The 18790-nt window shown below is 47.9% G+C and overlaps 1 protein-coding gene across 2 annotated transcripts; it reads right to left on the minus strand.

The window, feature by feature from the left end:
• Window positions 1-2147: 2147 nt before the first annotated feature.
• On the minus strand, window positions 2148-16797 carry LOC103351838 (VCP nuclear cofactor family member 2). Of its 2 annotated transcripts, none has more exons than XM_017350016.3 (3): window positions 16480-16797; window positions 9514-9610; window positions 2148-3406 (listed from the first exon to the last, which is right to left on the minus strand). In XM_017350016.3, exons 1-3 carry the CDS (start codon window positions 16491-16493, stop codon window positions 3164-3166), a joined length of 354 nt encoding a protein of 117 aa, XP_017205505.1. In that variant the 5' UTR covers window positions 16494-16797; the 3' UTR covers window positions 2148-3163. The 2 variants fall into 2 exon arrangements, with proteins under 2 accessions (XP_017205505.1, XP_008270895.1); XM_008272673.4 differs by having other exon boundaries at window positions 2148-3391; window positions 16480-16637.
• Between the last annotated feature and the right edge of the window lie 1993 nt (window positions 16798-18790).

Genomic DNA, 18790 nt, shown 5'->3' on the forward strand with positions numbered 1-18790 from the left:
TTTTTTACTTTGAAAAAATTACGTTTTGTCATGGTGGTGGTATCATCTTCCAGGTCCCTAAGTAGGCAGGTCAGAAAGGAAATGTGCTCTCTAGGGATTGCAGGAACACTGTTTTATCAGACACCCATTGTTTGAGGAGGGGCTGTGTGTTGAAGCCTGCCGGGTTCTGGATGTTCTGGTCCTGCTGTGAGCATGTGGTGGAAAGTTCAAACACCTTGTTGTCTTTAGTACTTGCTTGTTCCCTGTGTTGTTAGAGAGGAATGGTAGGCAGGGGGCCTTTCTCTATTTCCTGCCATGATGGGGCCAGGGAAGTTGTAACCCCCTACCATCACACTCAAATTCCAGTACAAGGGCAACCGTGGAAGTGAGGGGACTGTGCACAAACACCTTTATGCACGTGTGAATGCATGTGTGTGTTCTCCTTTCATAAGACAGCTTTCATTTTCAGTTACTTCTACCAGTTAATAAAATCTCTTATTTCTGTCAACCTGCAACCTATGTCCTTTTGCACAATTTGGCCAAAATCAAAGACTCCATTCTAAAACCATCCTCATCCTCAGCTCCACTTGTTTCCACTTTCTGTACACTCATGTCCATTGGAGGGCCCCATGGAGGTTTAAGGAGCAAAATGATTGTTTTCCCTGGAGGTTGTGTTTAGCAAGGTCAAAGGTGACTGCCTGCCCATTCCTTGGAAGCTTCCAATCTTATCATGAGAAGAGCAAGGGAATGGAAATTCCGTCTGAGAGGCCAGTTTACTGTAAAGCAAATTAGGTTATCCTACCCTTCTGGTGGCTTTTTGTTTTATCATGAGCAAGCCAGACAGGATAAAAGATTGAAAATCAGGCGTTTGGATGAGTTTTTTCCCAGCCTTGTAGCTTAATGTCACGCTTTTTCTCCCCTAAGTTGTGGTTAAACACCCCAGAATCACCTGCCCCTTTGGGCAGAATCACCTGCCTCTCTTGGAGTCCCCCTCCAGCTCACTGTGGATGGATGTCTTTGAGTCTTTAAATTCTCAAATCTTGCTTTAAATTCTCAAAAAGAATGTGTCTCAGCATATCAGAGCCTTAGGAGTGTCCTTCCTGCAATGAGTTCCTGTCCTTTGGCTACACACCCAGTCCTGGGATTGCTGGAAATTATGGCAAGTCTCTTTCTAGCTTTTCAAGAAATCTCCACATTTTAAAAACAGATTTGTTAAACAAATTGATGTGTCAGACATTTGTTTAATTTGCCAAACAAATTTTATACTAGTTAAGTTTTAATGATTTGGTGGCCATTTTAAAATGAACTGTGTACGAGTGAATGTGAATGTCTTTCCCCTGTTTCATTGTGTATACAGACATAGACCAATTTCCTGCTGGTTTTATGGTGGTTTTACGTTTTAATTCTTGAACTCTTTATTTAGTGGAGCTTATAAGACTTTGGCTATAGTGAAAATTGAAATGTTATCCCCAAAATAGTAAATAAAATATTTTTAGAAAAGAAACATGCTTCCTGCAAATATCAACAGTGGAGATAGGCAGTAGAGAGTGGTTCCCATTTTCACAGTCCAAACAGAGTCTAGCAGCGTTAGCTGTTCCAAGAACAGAGTTCTGCTAATAGGCCCTCCTCCCTCTGAGGGGCAGCATGGCAGTTCATTTCAGCACAGTAGGGCGCCAAGCATTCCAGACTTTGGAATACTAACATTGTTGTCTGGTTGTGTTTGTCGTTATCTGAAATGGAAACTACAGACTCCATACAGGATAACTGAAACTTTAAAAATGAAGGCTTGGAACTTTAAATGTTATTTCCCTGGGACAGCGTTGTGGCACAACAGGTAAACCACCATGGGAGATGCAGGCATCCCACAAATGGAGCAAGTTTGTGACCTGGCTGCTCCACTTCTAATCCAGCTCCCTGCTGGTGGCCTGGGAAAAAGCAACGGAGGATGGCCCAAGTGCTTGGGCCCTTATCTTCCATGTAGAAGACCTGAGTGAGGCTTCTTCATGCTGGTTTAGGCCTGACTAGGCAATGGCCAGTGGGGCCATCTTGGGAGTGAACCAGAGAATTTGAGGACTCGCCATCGCCATTGCCCTCACCCTCGCCCTCACCCTCACCCTCACCCTCACCCTCACCCTCACCCTCACCCTCACCCCCGCCTCCGCCTCCGCTCCCACTCTCACTCTGTTGTTGTGTGTATCTCTGTCTCCTCTTGTTTCTATGTATTTCTGATGTTCAAATAGATAAATAAATCTTTAAAATCACATTCTTTTCCATGAGTTTCCACTTGACAGATTTGGAATCTGAATTGGGTATACTATGGATTCATTTCAGAGGTGAGGAGCTTCTCATTTGGACGACTAATTAGAGAAAGATTATTTATTTATTTGAAACGTTGAGCACTAGAAACAAGAGGAAGAAGGGCAGATGGAGAGGGGGAGAGGAAGGCACACAGAGGGAGGGGGAGAGATGGGGGAGGAGGGGGAAAGGGATTGAGTGAGAAAGAGATAGAGAGGGAGAGGTAGAGAGGGAGAATGGGAGAGGGGGAGGGGGAGGGAATGGGCGAGAGGAGTAGAAGAAGAGGAAGGAGAGGGGAAGTGGGAGAGGGAGGGGAGGAGGGCGAGAGGATGAGGGGGAGAGAGAGAAGGAGGTAAAAAGCAAGAGAGGGAGAAAGGGGGAGGGAAGGAGAGAGGGAGAGGTAAGTATGGAGAGGTAAAGAGGAGAAGGAAGAAAGGCAGAGAGGGAGAGAGGGAGAGAGGGAGAGGAAGAGGGGCAGAGTGAAAAGAGAGAGGGCGGGGAGAAGAGTGGGGAGGGAGGAGAGGGGAAGGAGAGGAAGGCAGAGAGAAAGAGGGAGAAGAAAGGTGGGAGAGGGGGAGGTGGAGAAGGGGAGGGGAAGGGGAGAGGGGGGATGCCAGCCTTGCTAGCGGCAGCTTAGCTGTAGTCTCACAACACCGCCATGCCATTTTGCTATCTTAAAATAAACATGACCCCCTATTTGAAAAGAATGTTTAAAACATTTCTTCAAACCTCTTTTCAAATTGCAGCAGTATAGTGACATTCCTAATGAACAAGTACCCATTAACCCGCTACTTAACAGATAGACAGGAAAGCCCACAGACTTTTTTTGTTTGCATGCAACTGCTTTTATAAGCCAATTTTAGGTTGTAAGAAGGAGCTCCCAGTCTCATCAGGTTGGAGACCGTCCTCGCTGCTGCAGGCTGTTAAAGTGAGCCTCCCTCAAGACCTGGTTGATGCAGAAGTAAGGACCTTGGGATATGACAGACTCTTCGTTGAACGACTGAGGGATCCTCGGGTTGGGATCAGCAACGATCCAGTTTGCGCTGCTTCCTGGTCCACTGGATGTCTCTGGGACATTAATATTGTTGATATTCTGTTCATTATTGCTGCCTGAGGGCTGCAAAGAGAAAAACTAGAAGAAGATCACGACACTACTACTACAATGTATTTCCTAATGGTCTTGGAGAATAGCAACATCACACTCTAGACTGGGCTTCGTGGTTTACCAAGTACAACGACTTAGCACAGCTCATTGTGTCATCACAACAACCGTATACATTAAGTTGGGATTCAGAGCCCTCATCTTGCAAATGAGGAAACAGATCCCTGACTTGCCCAAAGTCACATGGCTAGGATGTGGCAGAGTAGGAGTCAGACTTAGGAATTCTATTTCCAATGCCCTTCACACATTTTCTGTCCCAGGTGCACCGTTTCTTACAATAACCTGCCACACAGACAAAGCACAATGGGCAGCGTCAAACGGTACTACAAGACATACTATAAATAATGTCCACAAAAGTGAGGTGGGCTGTGGTGACAAGTTAAAACAAGTAAGTGCATTGCTATGTACACGCCTTGATATAAACAGACATGCATATACACGTGTGTACAAATACATGATGATTCTGCACATGTATCTTGATGGCGGACATATATGGTCTTCCCTTCTTCATTCAAGACTCCCCACAGGGGCCGGTGCTGTGGCGTAGTGGGTAGAGCCGCTGCCTGCACTGCCAGCATCCTGTAGGGTGCCAGTTTGACATCCGGCTGCTGCACTTTTGTTCCAGCTCGCTGCTATGGCCTGGGAAAGCAGTGGAGGATGGCCCCTGCACCCGCATTGGAGACCCGGAGGAAACTCGTGACTCCTGGCTCCTGGATTTGGATCAGTGCAGCTCCGGCCATTTCAACCAACTGGGGAGTGAACCAGTGGATGGAAGATCTCTCTATCTCTCTCTCTGTCTCTCCTTCTCTCTGTGTGTCACTCTGACTTTCACATAAACAAATAAAATCTTAAAAAAAAAGACTCCCCACATACCCTGAAAGGCATCTCACATAGGTTTTATGAGAGTCGCATGTGAAGTGTAAGCTGTTGGCATTTTTGATGAAGGTTATTCACTGCTCCTCTATAATTATGAATCTGGTAGAGTGTGTGTGTTCGTGGTTTTTTTTTTTTTCCATTTACCTAACATGATTCCCGGCCTTTGCCTATTTAGAGCCATCCCTGAAAACGTTCATTATCAAGACCTTCCTGCAATCCAAATTAGTATTCTCAAAGGAGAAGTTGAAAGCAAGGACCCTTATCTGAATCTAAAAATGTTGTCTCTGCGTTTCTTAAAAGGCAATCTTTTAGTTGCCGCAGATCACAGGAGAACATATGGTATCTGTGTTTTGGAGACTGGCTTATTTCACTAAGTATAATGGTTTCCAGTTGCATGCATTTTGTTGCAAATGACAGGATTTAATTTTGTTTATCTCTTTGTGGCATTACATAGTGTATATAAATATCCCATAATTTTTTATCTAGTCTTCAGTTGACTGACTGAAAAGGTAATCTACAGGAGTGAAATTGGCACTGTGAGATATAATGGTTCTTAACAGCCTTTGTCTTGACTGTTGAGGAGCAGTGTTTTATTTTCCCTCTCTATACTACTGTTTGCACTCTTTACTTAGTGTAGGGATAATTTTATGCATATAAAGTTAACTGAAAATAGATCTTTATAAAAACTACGAATGGGAATAGGAGAGCAGGAGGAGCAGGGTGGGAGCATGGGTGGGAGGGAGGATAGGGTGGAAAGTATCACTCTGTTCCTGAACCTGTATACTATGAAACTTGTATAACCTTCAATACAATTTAAATAAAAAGTAAATGAATAAACAAAGGCCACCTTTTCCAGAGCTAACCGTAACAAGAGTTAAACCGAGAGTGATCATGGTCCATACATCATTTTGAACGATTCAATTTCAGTCACACATTGCACTGCCCACAATTATCAAAAGACCACCTACGTTCCTCTTTATCAATCAGAAACATCTGAATTTAGTAAAACAACTCCCCATGAAAGAGACAGGAATGTCCAACTAAATTAGGTGTGAGGTTCCCAACAGCAAAGATCAAAATGACTTAAGAACTTAATGTTAAGGCCAAATCATAACGAAAGTCCAATATTTTCTTAGCCCAGAGTTTTCTAAAACACTGGCTCCTCCACTGTCACAAAGCAGTGACACTATGCATCTCCAAACACAAATGATTACTTACACTGAGAGACACAAAGATGTCCCTTATGCCGTTTGAAAAAGTTACAAGTATACCATTTACAAGTGTGTACCATTTACAAGTGCTTTTAAAGCATTTTTGGTTAATGTACAAATGCAAATGCCCACCTTGGGTTGGAAAAAATAGATACAGTCTGAGACTTCAAATCATGATTTGTTTTTACTTTTTCGATATCTTCACCTTCTAATCAATCTACACAAATCTATGTCTTTTGTGAGAAGCAAATATTGTATTTCTAAGTAAGCGAAAGAATGCTACTTCAAGACCAAGCAAATCTGTTGTTGGATGCAATTACCTCCGGCTTCCAACAACTACTTAACACAAATTGTGACTGCATAAAGAAGATACTATGCTCAGTGTTTCGTCTCCCTTAGACCACTGAAGAACATCTCCAAAGTCATATGCACTAGCAATTTCTAGGCCAGTAGAGCTGGTGCTCTAATAGACATGGCCTCTGTTATGCAACCTGGGCTAAGTCACACTTTAACCTGGTGAGTGTAATTCTGCTCTGTGGACCAGTGTATTCTCAGGTGAAGTGTTAGGAACGCTTTGTTTCTTGATGGTGTATAGCTCTGGCACTTGAAACTGCTCTCTTGGTACAGAAAGATTTACCTACTGCACTTGATTCTAGAACAGAGCACAGTTCTGTAGCCGTGGAAAAAAATGAGATTTTGAATGCTTCAGGATTGAGAAAGACTCATAAAATGCAAACCCCTTTTGCCATTCTCCTGACAGCTCTCAACAGAATGCTCATCCAGTTTCACCACAACAAAGCTCATTCCTCTGTCTCTGAATTGCCAGTAAAGGTTGAGTAGTGACACCTGTGAGATAAAGTTTGGGAAGACCCCGGGGCGGGGGGCGGGGGGAGCTCAGCAAGTCAAATTCACAAAGACACTTCACAAAAATCTTGGAGTCCAGGACTGTGTGAAAGGCAGGAGATCAGGTTAGTTTAGGCCATGATGAAATCTGCGTGCTAACCCTGAATCCTAAGGAAGGAGCTTGAGGCCAGCAGGGAGTTGCCTTAATATGCTCTATTTGGGATTTGCATCAGAACCACCTGGTGGCTCTTTGTCAGGGTGACTCACAGGCTAAGCTGGGCCCCAACTCTGACAGACTCTCAAATAGGCAGCACAGGTAGTTCTGCTGTCCACCACTGTCCAATCAAAGACTTCTCCATTCCATATGAGGAGGCAATTTTCCAGGGCTACTTAGGGATTCACCAGGTAGTTCCTGCACCTAGTCAAGAAGAATCCTTGGAGAATGACACCATGAAGCTACTGCGATGACAGGGACCTAGCAATGAATGCTGGCTGAGGAATCAGAGGAGGCTCCTTAAAGTGAAAAGCATCTGAACTAGCTCTTGGGGGAATCCATAGGAAGGGTGGGACAAATGGGGAGAAGAAGTGTTTCTGAGGAGTCAAAGCCAGTGACAGGAGACAAAAATATGCTAGTGAAAACAAGGCTAGGTTCTCAAGGGACTTGAATGTCATGCTAAGTAAGTCTGTAGCCTAAAACTGCTTGCATAAGCCGGCGTCCTGCTGTTTCAAGTCCAGGCTCCTCTGCTTCAGGTTCATTTCCCTGATACAGTCTGGGAGAACAGCAGAGGACGGCCCAACTGCTTGCTTCCCTGCTACCCACGTGGGAGTCCCAAATGCAGTTCATGTCCCTTGGCTTCAGCCTAGCCCAGCCCTGGCTTTTAAGGACATGTGAGGAGTGAATCAGCAGATGGAATCAATCTCTCTCTCTCTCTCTTTCTCTCTCTCTCTCTCTCTCTATATATATATATATATATATATATACACACACACACACACACACACACACATATATATATATATATCCATCACCTCCTCCCTGTCATTTGGCCTGTCAAATAAATAAATCCTTAAATCATGAAGTCTGTAGTAGCAAGTACTTGACTACAAGAGACCTACTGAGATCTATATTCACAAATACGATTCTAAGGGAAGTAAGGGACAGAGGCAGAATGAGAGTCCAGAACGAACTTGGAAATTTTGCAACATATCAAGCAAGAGACCAAGAGACTGTGCAGGCTGGAGTTTGGATGGAGACAATGTATGACGTGCTGTGGTGGGATAGAACAGAAGCTTGGAGGGAGTGGCAGAGTTATCTAAGGTCACCCACAAACACCCAGCATAATGTTTAACAAATGGCACAGAACATTTGGAATATGAAATATTTTTCTGTTCTGGTAGGAAAGAGACAAAGGAAGCAATGTCTTCCAGGAAGCCACTTGGGTTAACACCTAATTGAATTTTTAGCCCCGATCTCTTGTAGGACTTGGTAATCTGAACAACAAAATGCGTATCAAAGAGGCCTGTAGAGAATCCTTTGGATCTTTGTGTTTTACATCCTGTAAGTCTTACACATATGTACCAGAGAACAGATTTATATGGAGTGGTGGCATGGAGTATGAAGATGGTAATATTTAAAATAACGGACAATATTACACCCATGCAAATATATTCACCAGAGAAGGCCATCAGCCAGAAGTACATGGCTTATATCCGGTTGCACACTACCCATCCGAGCAGCTGCACAGGTTCTGGAAATGTCATCATCCATGTATGGCTCCAAGAGGAAACCATCGATTGATAATCCTGTCATCTCTTGCTCACTAACAATAAAACTGAGTGAGCAGTACCTAGCCACTAATAGGGTTCATCCAGAAAGCCTTTAAAAGGCTCCTTAATACTCTCCTAGGGAACTGCATCCCAATTAAAGTAAGTAACACTATGCTAATTAGCACCAGGCATGAAAACTAAGTCTCTCGAAGTTCAAATTCATAGTCCTCAATCACCATTAAGGCTTTGCAAAATCAGTGGACCCTCCCTTCAATCCCGCCTCCCCCCACCCATTTCATTTACACTTGTCCCAGTGAGAAACCCATGACCAACTTCTAGCCAATAACATACTATCATGCATCTGGAAATATATTATTCCTTCTCTCATGAGCAGAGTAACCTCTAGGATCAAACCTCCTGATAGCAAAATCATCCTGTGCTCCCTTTGCATCTTCTGTGTGATCCAAGATTCAAAGTCACAGGCTGCTGCTCAGAAGTACCTCCGTCAATCAAGAAAACAGAGTCCTCGACATAGGATGGCTTGAATGTCATTATGGAACATAATATGGAGAGCCTTCAGAAATCTGAAAACAGATCTACTGTACGACCCAGTCATTCCATTCTTGGGAATTTACCCAAGGGAAATGAAAGCAGCATATGAAAGAGCTATCTCTACCCCCATGTTTATAACAGCTCAACTCAAAAGAGCTAAGACATGGAAACATCCCAGATGTTCATCATCTGACAACTGGATACAAAATTGTGGTAGATAAACACTATGGAGTACTACTCAGCCTCAAAACAACAACAACAACAAAGAATGAAATCTTGTCTTTTGCGACAAAATGGATGGAACCAGGGATCATTATGCTTAAGGAAATAAGCCATCCCCAAAATGACAGATAATCATATGTTTTCCCTGACATGTGGTAGTTTAATATAGAGTACAAAAAATGTATAAGAGTGAAACTGACATATTATGACTTGCTCAGTGTTTTTATTCCTTTTCTATTCTCCTGTGGAACACTGGTCTTTCTACGTTTAACTTGTTGAACATTATGGTTAGTTGCACATTAAGCCTGTGATTAGAAAGCAAATTGAAATTGGTGTTGCAATAAGTAAAGGAAAACATAAGAAGGGAAGGAAGGCGGGGGGATTGAGGTGGGAGGGAGGGAGGAAGTATGGTTATCTTCTTAGAATTGTACTATGAAATACATGAAACCTGTTCTCTTCCCATCAATAATAAATTATTATTCTTCCTAAGAATAAGAAAATTATTTGAAAATTTAAAAATTAAATTCCTTTTTACTGTAGAACACAAATTTGGTAATTGAGGGTAGGCAGTGAGTGAAATAGAGGCTATCCGACCCTACTTCCTACCTCTGCCTCTTGAGACTCCTGAGCGACAGGGTTTCTCTTAGCCCTTTTGCAACGGGCAGAGTGCTGGTTATCCTCTTTATTGGCACTTCTTTTTTTCCTGAAAACAAATTGAAAAGAGGCAAGAAAACAGATTGCTCATCAATTGATCTTCCGGGTGCTTAAATTGTAAGCCATTTCATCTTATCTGGAGAAACGAGGGAATTTCAAAAACTTTCTGGAAAATGCATGAATTTCAAAATGTTTTACACCCAGATAAATTTATCTTTTGATTCTATTTTTTCCATAGCATTTTTAAGTGTTCCCTTATGAGTCATTGATGGCTGCTCCAGCAGATTCAAAGTCAAAAGTACAAGACCCCAGGTACTGAGAGAAAAGAGACAATACCGGAACTCTAAAGTCAAGCTGAAGTTTAATAACCAAAACTCAACTTCATAATTTTAAATAAAGTCTGGAAATAAAATAAAACCAGGGGTGTTTGCATTGCAGCGCAGCAGGTAAATGCCGCCTGTGATGCCAGCTTCCCTAAGAACACCAGTTCAAGTCCTGGCTCCTCCACTTCTGATCCAACTCCCTGCTACTGTGCCCGGGAAAGCAATGGAACATGGACCAAGTACTCAGGCCCTTGCCACCCACATGGGAGACCCAGATGGAGTTCCAGGCTCCTAGCTTCCTCCTGGCCCTGCCGGGCAACAGTGGCCACTTGGGTAGTGAACCAGTGGATGGACGATCTGTCTCTCTCTCCCCCTCAGTCTCCCTTCTCTCCCCCAGCCTTTTGCTTTATCTCTCTTTCTCCCTTTCCTGCTTGTATTCCTCCTCCTTTCTCTCTCTCCCTCCCCCCCTCCATCTCTTGCTCTCCCTCTCCCTGTCCCTCTTTCTTTCTCCCTTTCTCTGCCACTCCTCCCTCTCCTCTGCCCTCTACCCCTCCCCCCACCCTGTCTCCCTTTTACTCTCCCTCTCCCCTTCACCCCGTCTTATTCTTCCTCTCTCCCTCTCCCTCCTCCCTTCTCCCTCTCCCTTTCTCTCTCTTTCCCACTATGCCTTTCCCTCCCCTTCTCGCCCTTTCTCTATCTGCCTCCCTCTCACCCTCTCCCCTTCTTGCTCTACCTCTCCTCCTCTCTAGTTCACCCTCTCTCCCTTCTCCCTATCTCCCACTCTCTCCCTCTCCACCTCCATCCTCCCCCGCTCCCTCCTTCTCCCTCTCCCCCCCTTCCCTCTTCCATTCTCCCTCTCTCCCTCTTCCTCCCAATCTCCCTCTCCCCCTCTCCCTCTCTGCCTCTCTCCTTCTCCCCCTCTCCCCATCTCCCTCTCTCTCCCTCCCCTTCTTCCCTTCTCCCTCTCTCTCCTCCCTTTCTTCCTCTCCCTCTCTTCTCCTCTCTCCCTTTCCTTCTCGCTCTCGTCCTCCCTCTCTCTCTCACTCTCCTTTTCACTGTCTTCCTCTCTCTCTCTGCCTCTCCCTCACCCTCCCTCTCTTGCTCTCCTTCTCCCCCTCTACCTCTCTCCCTTTCTCCATCTCTCTCTCCATTTCCCAACCTCTCTCTCCCTCTCCCCTTCTCCCTCTGTCCTCTTCCTCTCTCCCTCTTCCTCTCCTTCTTTCACTTAGCCTCTCTACCTCTCCCCCTCTCCTCCTTCTCTCTCTTCCCCTCTCTCATCCTCTCTCCCTCTCCTTCTCCCCCTCTACCTATATCCCTTGCTCCATCTCTCTCTCCATTTCCCAACATCTCTCTCCTTCTTCCTCTCTTTCTCTCCCTCCCTCTCTCCTTCCTCTCTCTCTCCCACTCCCCTTCTCCCTCTGTCCTCTTCCTCTCTCCCTCTTTGCCTCTGTTCCCCTCCTCCTCTCCCCTACCCCTTGCTCTCTTTCTCCTTCTCACTCCCTCTCTCCCTTCTCCCTTTCTCCTTTTCTCCCCCTTCCCCTCCCCCTCTCTCCTTCCCCTCCCCCTCTCCACCTCCCCCTCTCCCACTTTTCTTCTCCCTCTTTCTCTCTGCCTTCCTCTCCTTCCCCTCTCCTCCCTCCCCCACTCTTCTCCCCTGCCCTCTCTCTTTTCCCTCTGCCCCTCTTCCTCTCCCTCTCAGCCTTTCTTCCTTCTCCTCTTTACCTCTCCATACCTACCTCTCCCTCTCTCCTTCCCTCCCCCTTTCTCCCTCTCTTGCTTTATACCTCCCTCTCTCTCTCCCCCTCACCCTCTCGCCCATTCCCTCCCCCTCCCCCTCTCCCATTCTCCCTCTCTACCTCTCCCTCTCTATCTCTTTCTCACTCAATCCCTTTCCCCCTCCTCCCCCATCTCTCCCCCTCCCTCTGTGTGCCTTCCTCTCCCCCTCTCCATCTGCCCTTCTTCCTCTTGTCCTTTTCCTCTCTCCCTTCCCCTCCCTCCTCCCACTCTCCACCTCCCTCCTCTCACTCTCCACCTCCCTCCTTCACCCCCTTTCTGCCTTCCTGTCTCTCCCCCCTCCCTCTTCCTCTCCCTCTCTCCCCATCCCTATCCCCCTCTCCCTCTCCTTCCTGCTTCCCTTCGCCCTGAATAACTCTCCATCCCACTCTCCATCTCTCCTTCTTCCTCCCTCCCCTCTCTCCCTCTTTCTACCTCACTCCATCTCTTCTTCTTCCTCTCTCTCCCTCTCTCCATATCTCTCTCCCTTTCCATCTCCCACCATCTCTTTCAATCTCCCTCTCTATCACCCTTTCTCCCCTCTCCATCCTTCTCTCTCCCTCTTGTCCTCTCCCTCTCCCTCCCTTCTTCTCCCTCTCTCCCTCATCCTCTCCTTCTTTCCCTCTCTCCCTCTCCCTCCCCCCACTCCTTCTCTCCCTCTCCCTCTCTTTCCCTCTCTGTCTCCCTCTTTTTCCTGTTTCACTTGCCCTCCCCCTCTCCCTCTCCCCCTCTGCCCTTCTCCCTCCCTACCTCTCCCTCTCTCTTTCTCACTGAATCCCTTTTCCCCTCCCCCTCTCCTGTCTCTCCCGCCTCCTCTGTGCCTTCCCTCCCCCTTCCCATCTGTCCCTCTTCCTCTCAACCTCTTCCTCTCTCCCTCCCCTTCTCCTTCTCTCCCTCTCTCTGTCTCTCCTCCACTCTCTCTACCTTTCTTTCTCCCCCTCTTCCTCTCCCTACCTCTCTCTTATCCTCTCTTCCTCTACCTCTCTCTCTCTCACCCTCTCTCCTTCTTCCTTTATTCCTCTCCCTCTCCTCCTCCCTCCTTCTCCCGCCCTTCCTCTCCCCACTCCCTCCCCTCTCTCCCTCTTCCTCTCACTCTCTCCCTCCCCTCTCCCTCTCCTCCTCCCCCTCTCCTTCTCTTGCTCTCCTCTCCCTTCTCTCCCTCTCTCTCCCTACACTTTGCGCTCTCTCTCCCTCTCCCTCCCTTTCCTTCTCTCTCTCCTTCCTCTCCCTCTCTCTCCATCCCTCTTTCTCCCTCTCTTCCTCTCTCCTTCTTCCTCTGCCCTTCTGCCTCTGCCCCTCTGCCTCTCTCCTTCTTGTCCTCTATACACCTCCTCCTCTCCCTCTCCCCCTTGCTCTCCTTCTCTCTCTCTCCCTCTCTCTCTTCTCCCTCTCTCCCTCTTCCCATCCCCTGCTAAACCTACCCTCCCCCTCTCCCTTCCCCCTCTCCACCTCTGCCTTTCACTCCCTCCTTCTCCCTTCCTTCCTCTCCCCCTCTCTTCCCTCCCCTTCCCTTTCTTCTCCCTCTTCTCCTCTCTCTCCCTCGATCCCTCTTTCTCGCCTTCTCTCCCTCTCTCTCTTCCTCTCCTTCTTTGCCTTTCTCCCTTTCAATCTCCCTCTTCCATCTCTACCTCTCCCTCCCTCCCTTCCCCTCTTTCTCCCTCTCTTGCTTTCCACCTCCCTCCCTCTCTCTCTCTCCCCCTCTCGCCATCTTCCTTTCCCTCTTCCCCTACCCCTCTCCATCTTCCTCTCCCTCTCTCACTCCCTCTCTCTCCCCTTCTCATTCTGTACCTCGCTCTCTCCCTCTTCCTCTCTCTCTTTTTCCCCCTTCCCCTCCCCTATTTAACCCACACTTCGACCTCCTCTCCCTCTCCCTGTCTGCCCCTCTTCCTCTGTCCTCTTCCCATCCTTCTCTCTCTTCCCCTCTACCTCTCCCTCTCTCTCTCCACCTCGCTTCCTTTCTCTCTCCTTCTCCCTCTCTCCACCTCTTCCTCTTTCTCTACACTTCGCTTTCTCCCTCTTTCTCCCTCCCTTCCTCTCCCTTCTGACTCTCCCTCCCCTCTCTCTCTAGTCTCCTCTCCCTCTCCCTCTATCACTCCCTGTCTCTTACTCTTCCTCTCCTGGTTTCCCTCTCGGCCACTCTCCCTCTCTCCCTCCCTCCTTCTCCCTCTCCACTTCCCTCCTTCCCCCTTTCTCCCTCCCTTCTTCTCAGCCTCTCTCTCCCCACTACCTCTTCCTGTCTCTCCCTCCACCCCTCTCTCCCTCTACCCGTCTCCCTCTCTCCTTCTCCCTCTCTCTCTCCCTCTTCCTTTCTCTTTTCCTTTCTCCTTCTCCCACTCTCCTTCTCTCTCTCCCTCTCCCTTCCTCCCGCTCTCCCTCTCTCCTTTTTCCTCTCACCTCTCCCTCTCTCTTCTACCTCTATGCCTCTTCCTCTCCCTCTCTCCCTCCCCCTCTCCCTCTCACCCTATTCCTCTCCTTCTTTCCCTCTCTGCCCCTCTCACTCTCTCTCTTCCTCTCTCCCCCTCTCCTTCTCTCTCTCCCTCTCCCTTCCTCTCTCTCCCCATCCCTCCCTATCTCCCTCTCTCCCCCTCTCCCCTTCTTCCTCTCTTCTTCTCTCCCTCTCTTCTTCTTCTCTCCCTCTCTCTCCTTGTCCCTCTCCCCCTCTCCTTCTCTCCCTCCATCTCTCCATTCCTCTCTCTAACCCTCCCTCCCTATCTCCCTCTCCCCATCCCTCCATCTCTCTCTTCCTCTCCCCTTCTTCCTCTCTTCCTCTCTCTCTCCCTCTCTCCTTCTCCTGTCCCTCTCCTTCGCCTTCTCCTTCTTCCTCTCCCCCTACCCTCTCCCTCCCTTTTTTCCTCTCTCTCTCCTGCTCTCCTTCTCCCTCTCCACTCTCCCTCTTGCTATCTACCCCCTCCTCTTCTCCTCGATCCCTTTGCTCTCCTTCTCTCTCCCTCTACTTCTCTCCCTTCTCCCTCTCCTTCTCTCCCTTCCCTTCACCCTCTACAACTCCCTCTCCCCTTCTTCATCTCCACTTCCCCTACACATCTCCACCTCCCTCTCTTCCTCTCCCTGCCCCCTACTCCCTCTTTCTCCCTCCCCCTCTTTCTGGCCTCCCTCTCTCCCACTCACTCCTCCCTCTCCCCCCTCTTCTCCCTCTCCCCTTCTTCCTCTCCCTCTCTAACTCCTCCTCTCCCTTACTCCCTCTTCCTCTCCCTCTACCTCTCTCCCTTTCCCTGTCTGTCTCTCCATCTCTCCCTCTCTCTCCTCTCCCTCTCTCCCTATACTTCCCTCTCCCTCTCCTTCTCCCTCTCTCCCTCTCTCCCTCTCTCCTGCTCTCCTTCTTCCTCTCTTCCTCTCCCGCTCACGTTTCCCTCTCCCCATCCCTTCTTCTCCCTTTCTCCCTCCTTCCTTCTCCCTCTTTCTCTCTCCCTTCCTCTCTCCCTCTCCCCTCCCTCTCTCCATCTCCCTTGCTCTCTCCTTCTCTCTCCCTCTTGCCTTCCCTCTCCCTTCCTCTCTCCCTCTCTCCCTCTCCCCTTTGCCCTCTCTCCCTTCCCCTTTTCCCTCTACCTCTATCCCTCTCATCCTCTATCCCTCTCCTACTCTCCTCCTCCCCTTGCTCTCCTTCTCCTTCTCCCTCACCCTCCCTCTCCCTCTCTCCTTTTCTCCCCCTTCCCCTCCCCTGCTCCAGATCCCCTTCAACCTCTCCCTCCCCCTCCCATTCCCCCCTCCACCTCCTCCTCTCTCTCCATCCCTCCTTCTTCCTCTTTCTCCCTCCCTTCCTCCCCCTCCCTTCTGCCTTCCCCTCTCATCTCCCTCCCCACTCCTCTCCCTGTCTCCGTCTCTACTTCTCCATCTTTCCCTCTCTCCTCTTCTCCTTCCCTCTCTCTCCCTCCCTCTCCCTATCCCCTTCCCTCCTTTTCCCTCTCCACCTCCCTCCTTCTCTTCATCCCTGCATTCCTCTCCCTCTCCCCCTCCCCCTCTCCCTCTCCCTCCCTCTCTCATTCTCTCTCTCTCTCCTGCGCCCACTCGCCCTCCCTCTCCCTTTCTCTCCCCCTCTCCCTCCCTCTTGGCCTCCCTCTCCCTCCCTTTCTCTCTCCCACTCTACTTCTCCCTCTCTACCTCTCTCCTTCTCCCTCTACCCAGCTCTCTTTCTCTCTCTTCCTCTATCCCCCTCCTCCTTTCCCTCTCCTCCTTGTTCTTCTCCTTCCCTCTTCCTCTCCCTCTCTCACCTCTCCCTTTCTCCTTCTTTCCCCCTTCGCCTCCCCCACTCCAGATCCCCACCCCCTCTCCTTCTCCCCTTCCCTTCCCCCTCTCCTCCTCCCCCTTCCCTTCACCATCCTTATTTCTCCTTCCTCCCTTCCTTTCCCTCCTTCCTCCTCCTCTCTCCCACTTCCTCTCCCTTTCCATCTCTCCCTTTTCTCCCTCTCTGCCTCGCCCCCTCTCCCTCCCCCTCTCTGTATCCATCCATCTCCATCTCCCTCTCCCTCTCCCCCTATTTCTCTGTCCTCCTTCTCCCTGTCTCCCTCCCTCTCTCCATGTCCTTCTCCCTCTCTCTGCCTCTCTATCTCCCTGTGTCCCTCTCTTTCCCTCTCCATCCCCCCCTCTTTCCCTGTCCTCCCTCTCACTCCCTCTCCCTCTCTATCTCCCCCTCTCCCTCTCTCCTCCTTCATTCTCCCTCTCTACCTCTCCCCTTCTCCCTATCTCCCTGTCTCCCCCCCCCCCGCTCCTTCCCTCTCCCTCTCCCCTGCTGCTTTGCCACTTATATAAATAAAATCTTTAAAAAATAAAAACAGGAAGAGTTTCACAGCTGCGTTTCAACATTTACCTAATTAGGGTCATATCTTCTTCCCCTGAAATTACGATTACAGGTTATGTAATTTAACCCCTTTCAGATGATATCATTTCAGATATGGCTCCCAGTGTCTGATCACTGCTGTTATCAAGTGATGTGGAGGTTCACTTGCAGAGGAAAACTCCTCTTATGTGCTGCTAGGCAACTACTGTTGCTATACCAACTGGAATTATGACCTAGGAGTTACTTCATGGGACTGTTGCCATTACACTGGAGCAGATTACTTGCCCTCACTGATCTTCCCTTAGAAATGGTTTAACAGTTATTAGGATTACATCTTCAGCCCCACAAGTCCTCTCTCAAGAAATAGTCAGATTGCAGTGTTGACATTACAACTCCTGCAGACTCCCCATTACTGATCAAACATTCTCCCCAGCTATCTACTTAGAGATTAGTTCTAAGTGCATGGTACTTCTAAGGATGGCCCAACCTATTCAGTGGTATGACTTCATTTCTCACCAATCTTCCTTTTATTTCTGAGAGACTGGGATTTCAAACTCTCTGTTAAAGTGAAAAAAAAATCCCATTCACCCAAAATAAAATTCCGATTCAGAACTGAAAGAGTAGAGGCTGTACTGGATACGGGGCTCCTTAGCCATGCTGCTTCCTGACTCCACCTCCCCGTGCCACCCACTAATTTAACCTGACCCTTCCTCTTAAAATGGAGGAATCAGCCAGCTCAAACGAAGAGCATAAAATAAGTAAGGTTTGTGGAGCTGGCACTAGAAGGGAAGTTCTCCTGAGATCTAGCCAAAGCCTCCAGGAGACCCTACAGGAAGAGATTAGTGAAGAACTACAGGTCCACATCCGACCATGTCTATATGATAAACAAGTTGCCGGTATAAAGCAATCCAGATGATCTATGTACAATTCTGTTTAAAAGGAAATGTTTTCTGCATTAACTATGTAAATTCTTTTAGGATATATGAAGCATGGAAACCATCATCAGAGAAGTATTAGCTGGACTTGGGGAGACCAAAGCCGTTGCAGTAAGATCCAGCTTGCTTTACGCATATTGGTCTCCTTGTCTTCATTCCAATAGTGTGTTGCTCATTGGGACCCTAAGTTCACATCTACTGCTTTCTTCTTTATACCCCCCAGACCTCCTTACATGGCCAAAGTCAGTAATCCAATGCAGCAAGCTCACCTGCCTAGCTTTTTCCCACTGGACTAAATAATAGCAGGACGCCTTCCAGAATCTCAGTTCTATGAATTGACGTCATCCAGAGCAGGGTCTTTGTGGAAAGGCAACCAATCTACTGACTCCCATCAAATTGTGGAGCAACAATAAAAGACAGAGCACAGCTACCCAGGACATTTTGCTTTCTCTTATTCACTTAAACCACAGTCAGATTATTATGGAATGAAGGAAAGCGCTTTATACCTAAAAAGACCAGGGCTCTGTTACCAATCAGCTAAATTTGATTCACTTAGCAGAGTGAAGTGGCAACAGACCATCAAATTGCTTTGTTAGAATATAGGGAAATACTGAAAACAAAATGAAAATGAAAAAGAAAATGTAGAAAACTGTTGAGATATTATACTCACGTTATGCAAATGTCAATTATATATAAACATAATACATCAATACCAGAAACATTAATAGTATTTTATTTGACAATTTTTATTGAGCACCTAGTTTATGCAAGGTACTCCCCAAGACTGAAACATACATCACAGCTCCCCTGTCAAAAGGATGAATGGTGATCATTGTCTGTGTGTTAGGGACAAAGTCCACAGAAACCAAAAGGCACTTAATGCTTCAGGAGGAGGGAAGGCACAGTTTATTTATGTATGCAGGCTTGACTAGACTAAAAGTCAAGCCCCAATCCTTTGCCTTTCCATACTTTTTTTTTTTTTGGACAGGCAGAGTGGATAGTGAGAGAGAGAGACAGAGAGAAAGGTCTTCCTTTTGCCATTGGTTCGCGCTCCAATGGCCACCATGGCTGGCGCGCTGCGACCGGAACACCGCGTTGATCTGATGACAGGAGCCAGGTACTTATCCTGGTCTCCCATGGGGTGCAGGGCCCAAGCACTTGGGCCATCCTCCACTGCCTTCCCAGGCCACAGCAGAGAGCTGGCCTGGAAGAGGGGCAACCGGGAAAGAATCCGGCGCCCTGACCGGGACTAGAACCCAGTGTGCCGGCGCCACTAGGTGGAAGATTAGCCTATTGAGCCGCAGCACCAGCCGTCTTTCCATACTCTTATACCCTGAATATACCAAGGCAGTTTCCAGGAGCACACTGTTATCTTGGGCCCTCAGGGATTAACAAATCACAACTTT

The sequence above is a fragment of the Oryctolagus cuniculus genome, chromosome X (genome assembly GCF_964237555.1).
Source record: "Oryctolagus cuniculus chromosome X, mOryCun1.1, whole genome shotgun sequence".
Taxonomy (NCBI): domain Eukaryota; kingdom Metazoa; phylum Chordata; class Mammalia; order Lagomorpha; family Leporidae; genus Oryctolagus; species Oryctolagus cuniculus.

Coding starts and splice junctions, on each gene's coding strand:
- LOC103351838 (XM_017350016.3), bottom strand. Junction 3,407..9,513: donor AGGAGTCTCAAGAGGCAGAG/GTAGGAAGTAGG, acceptor ATCTTCTTCTAG/TTTTTCTCTTTGCAGCCCTC.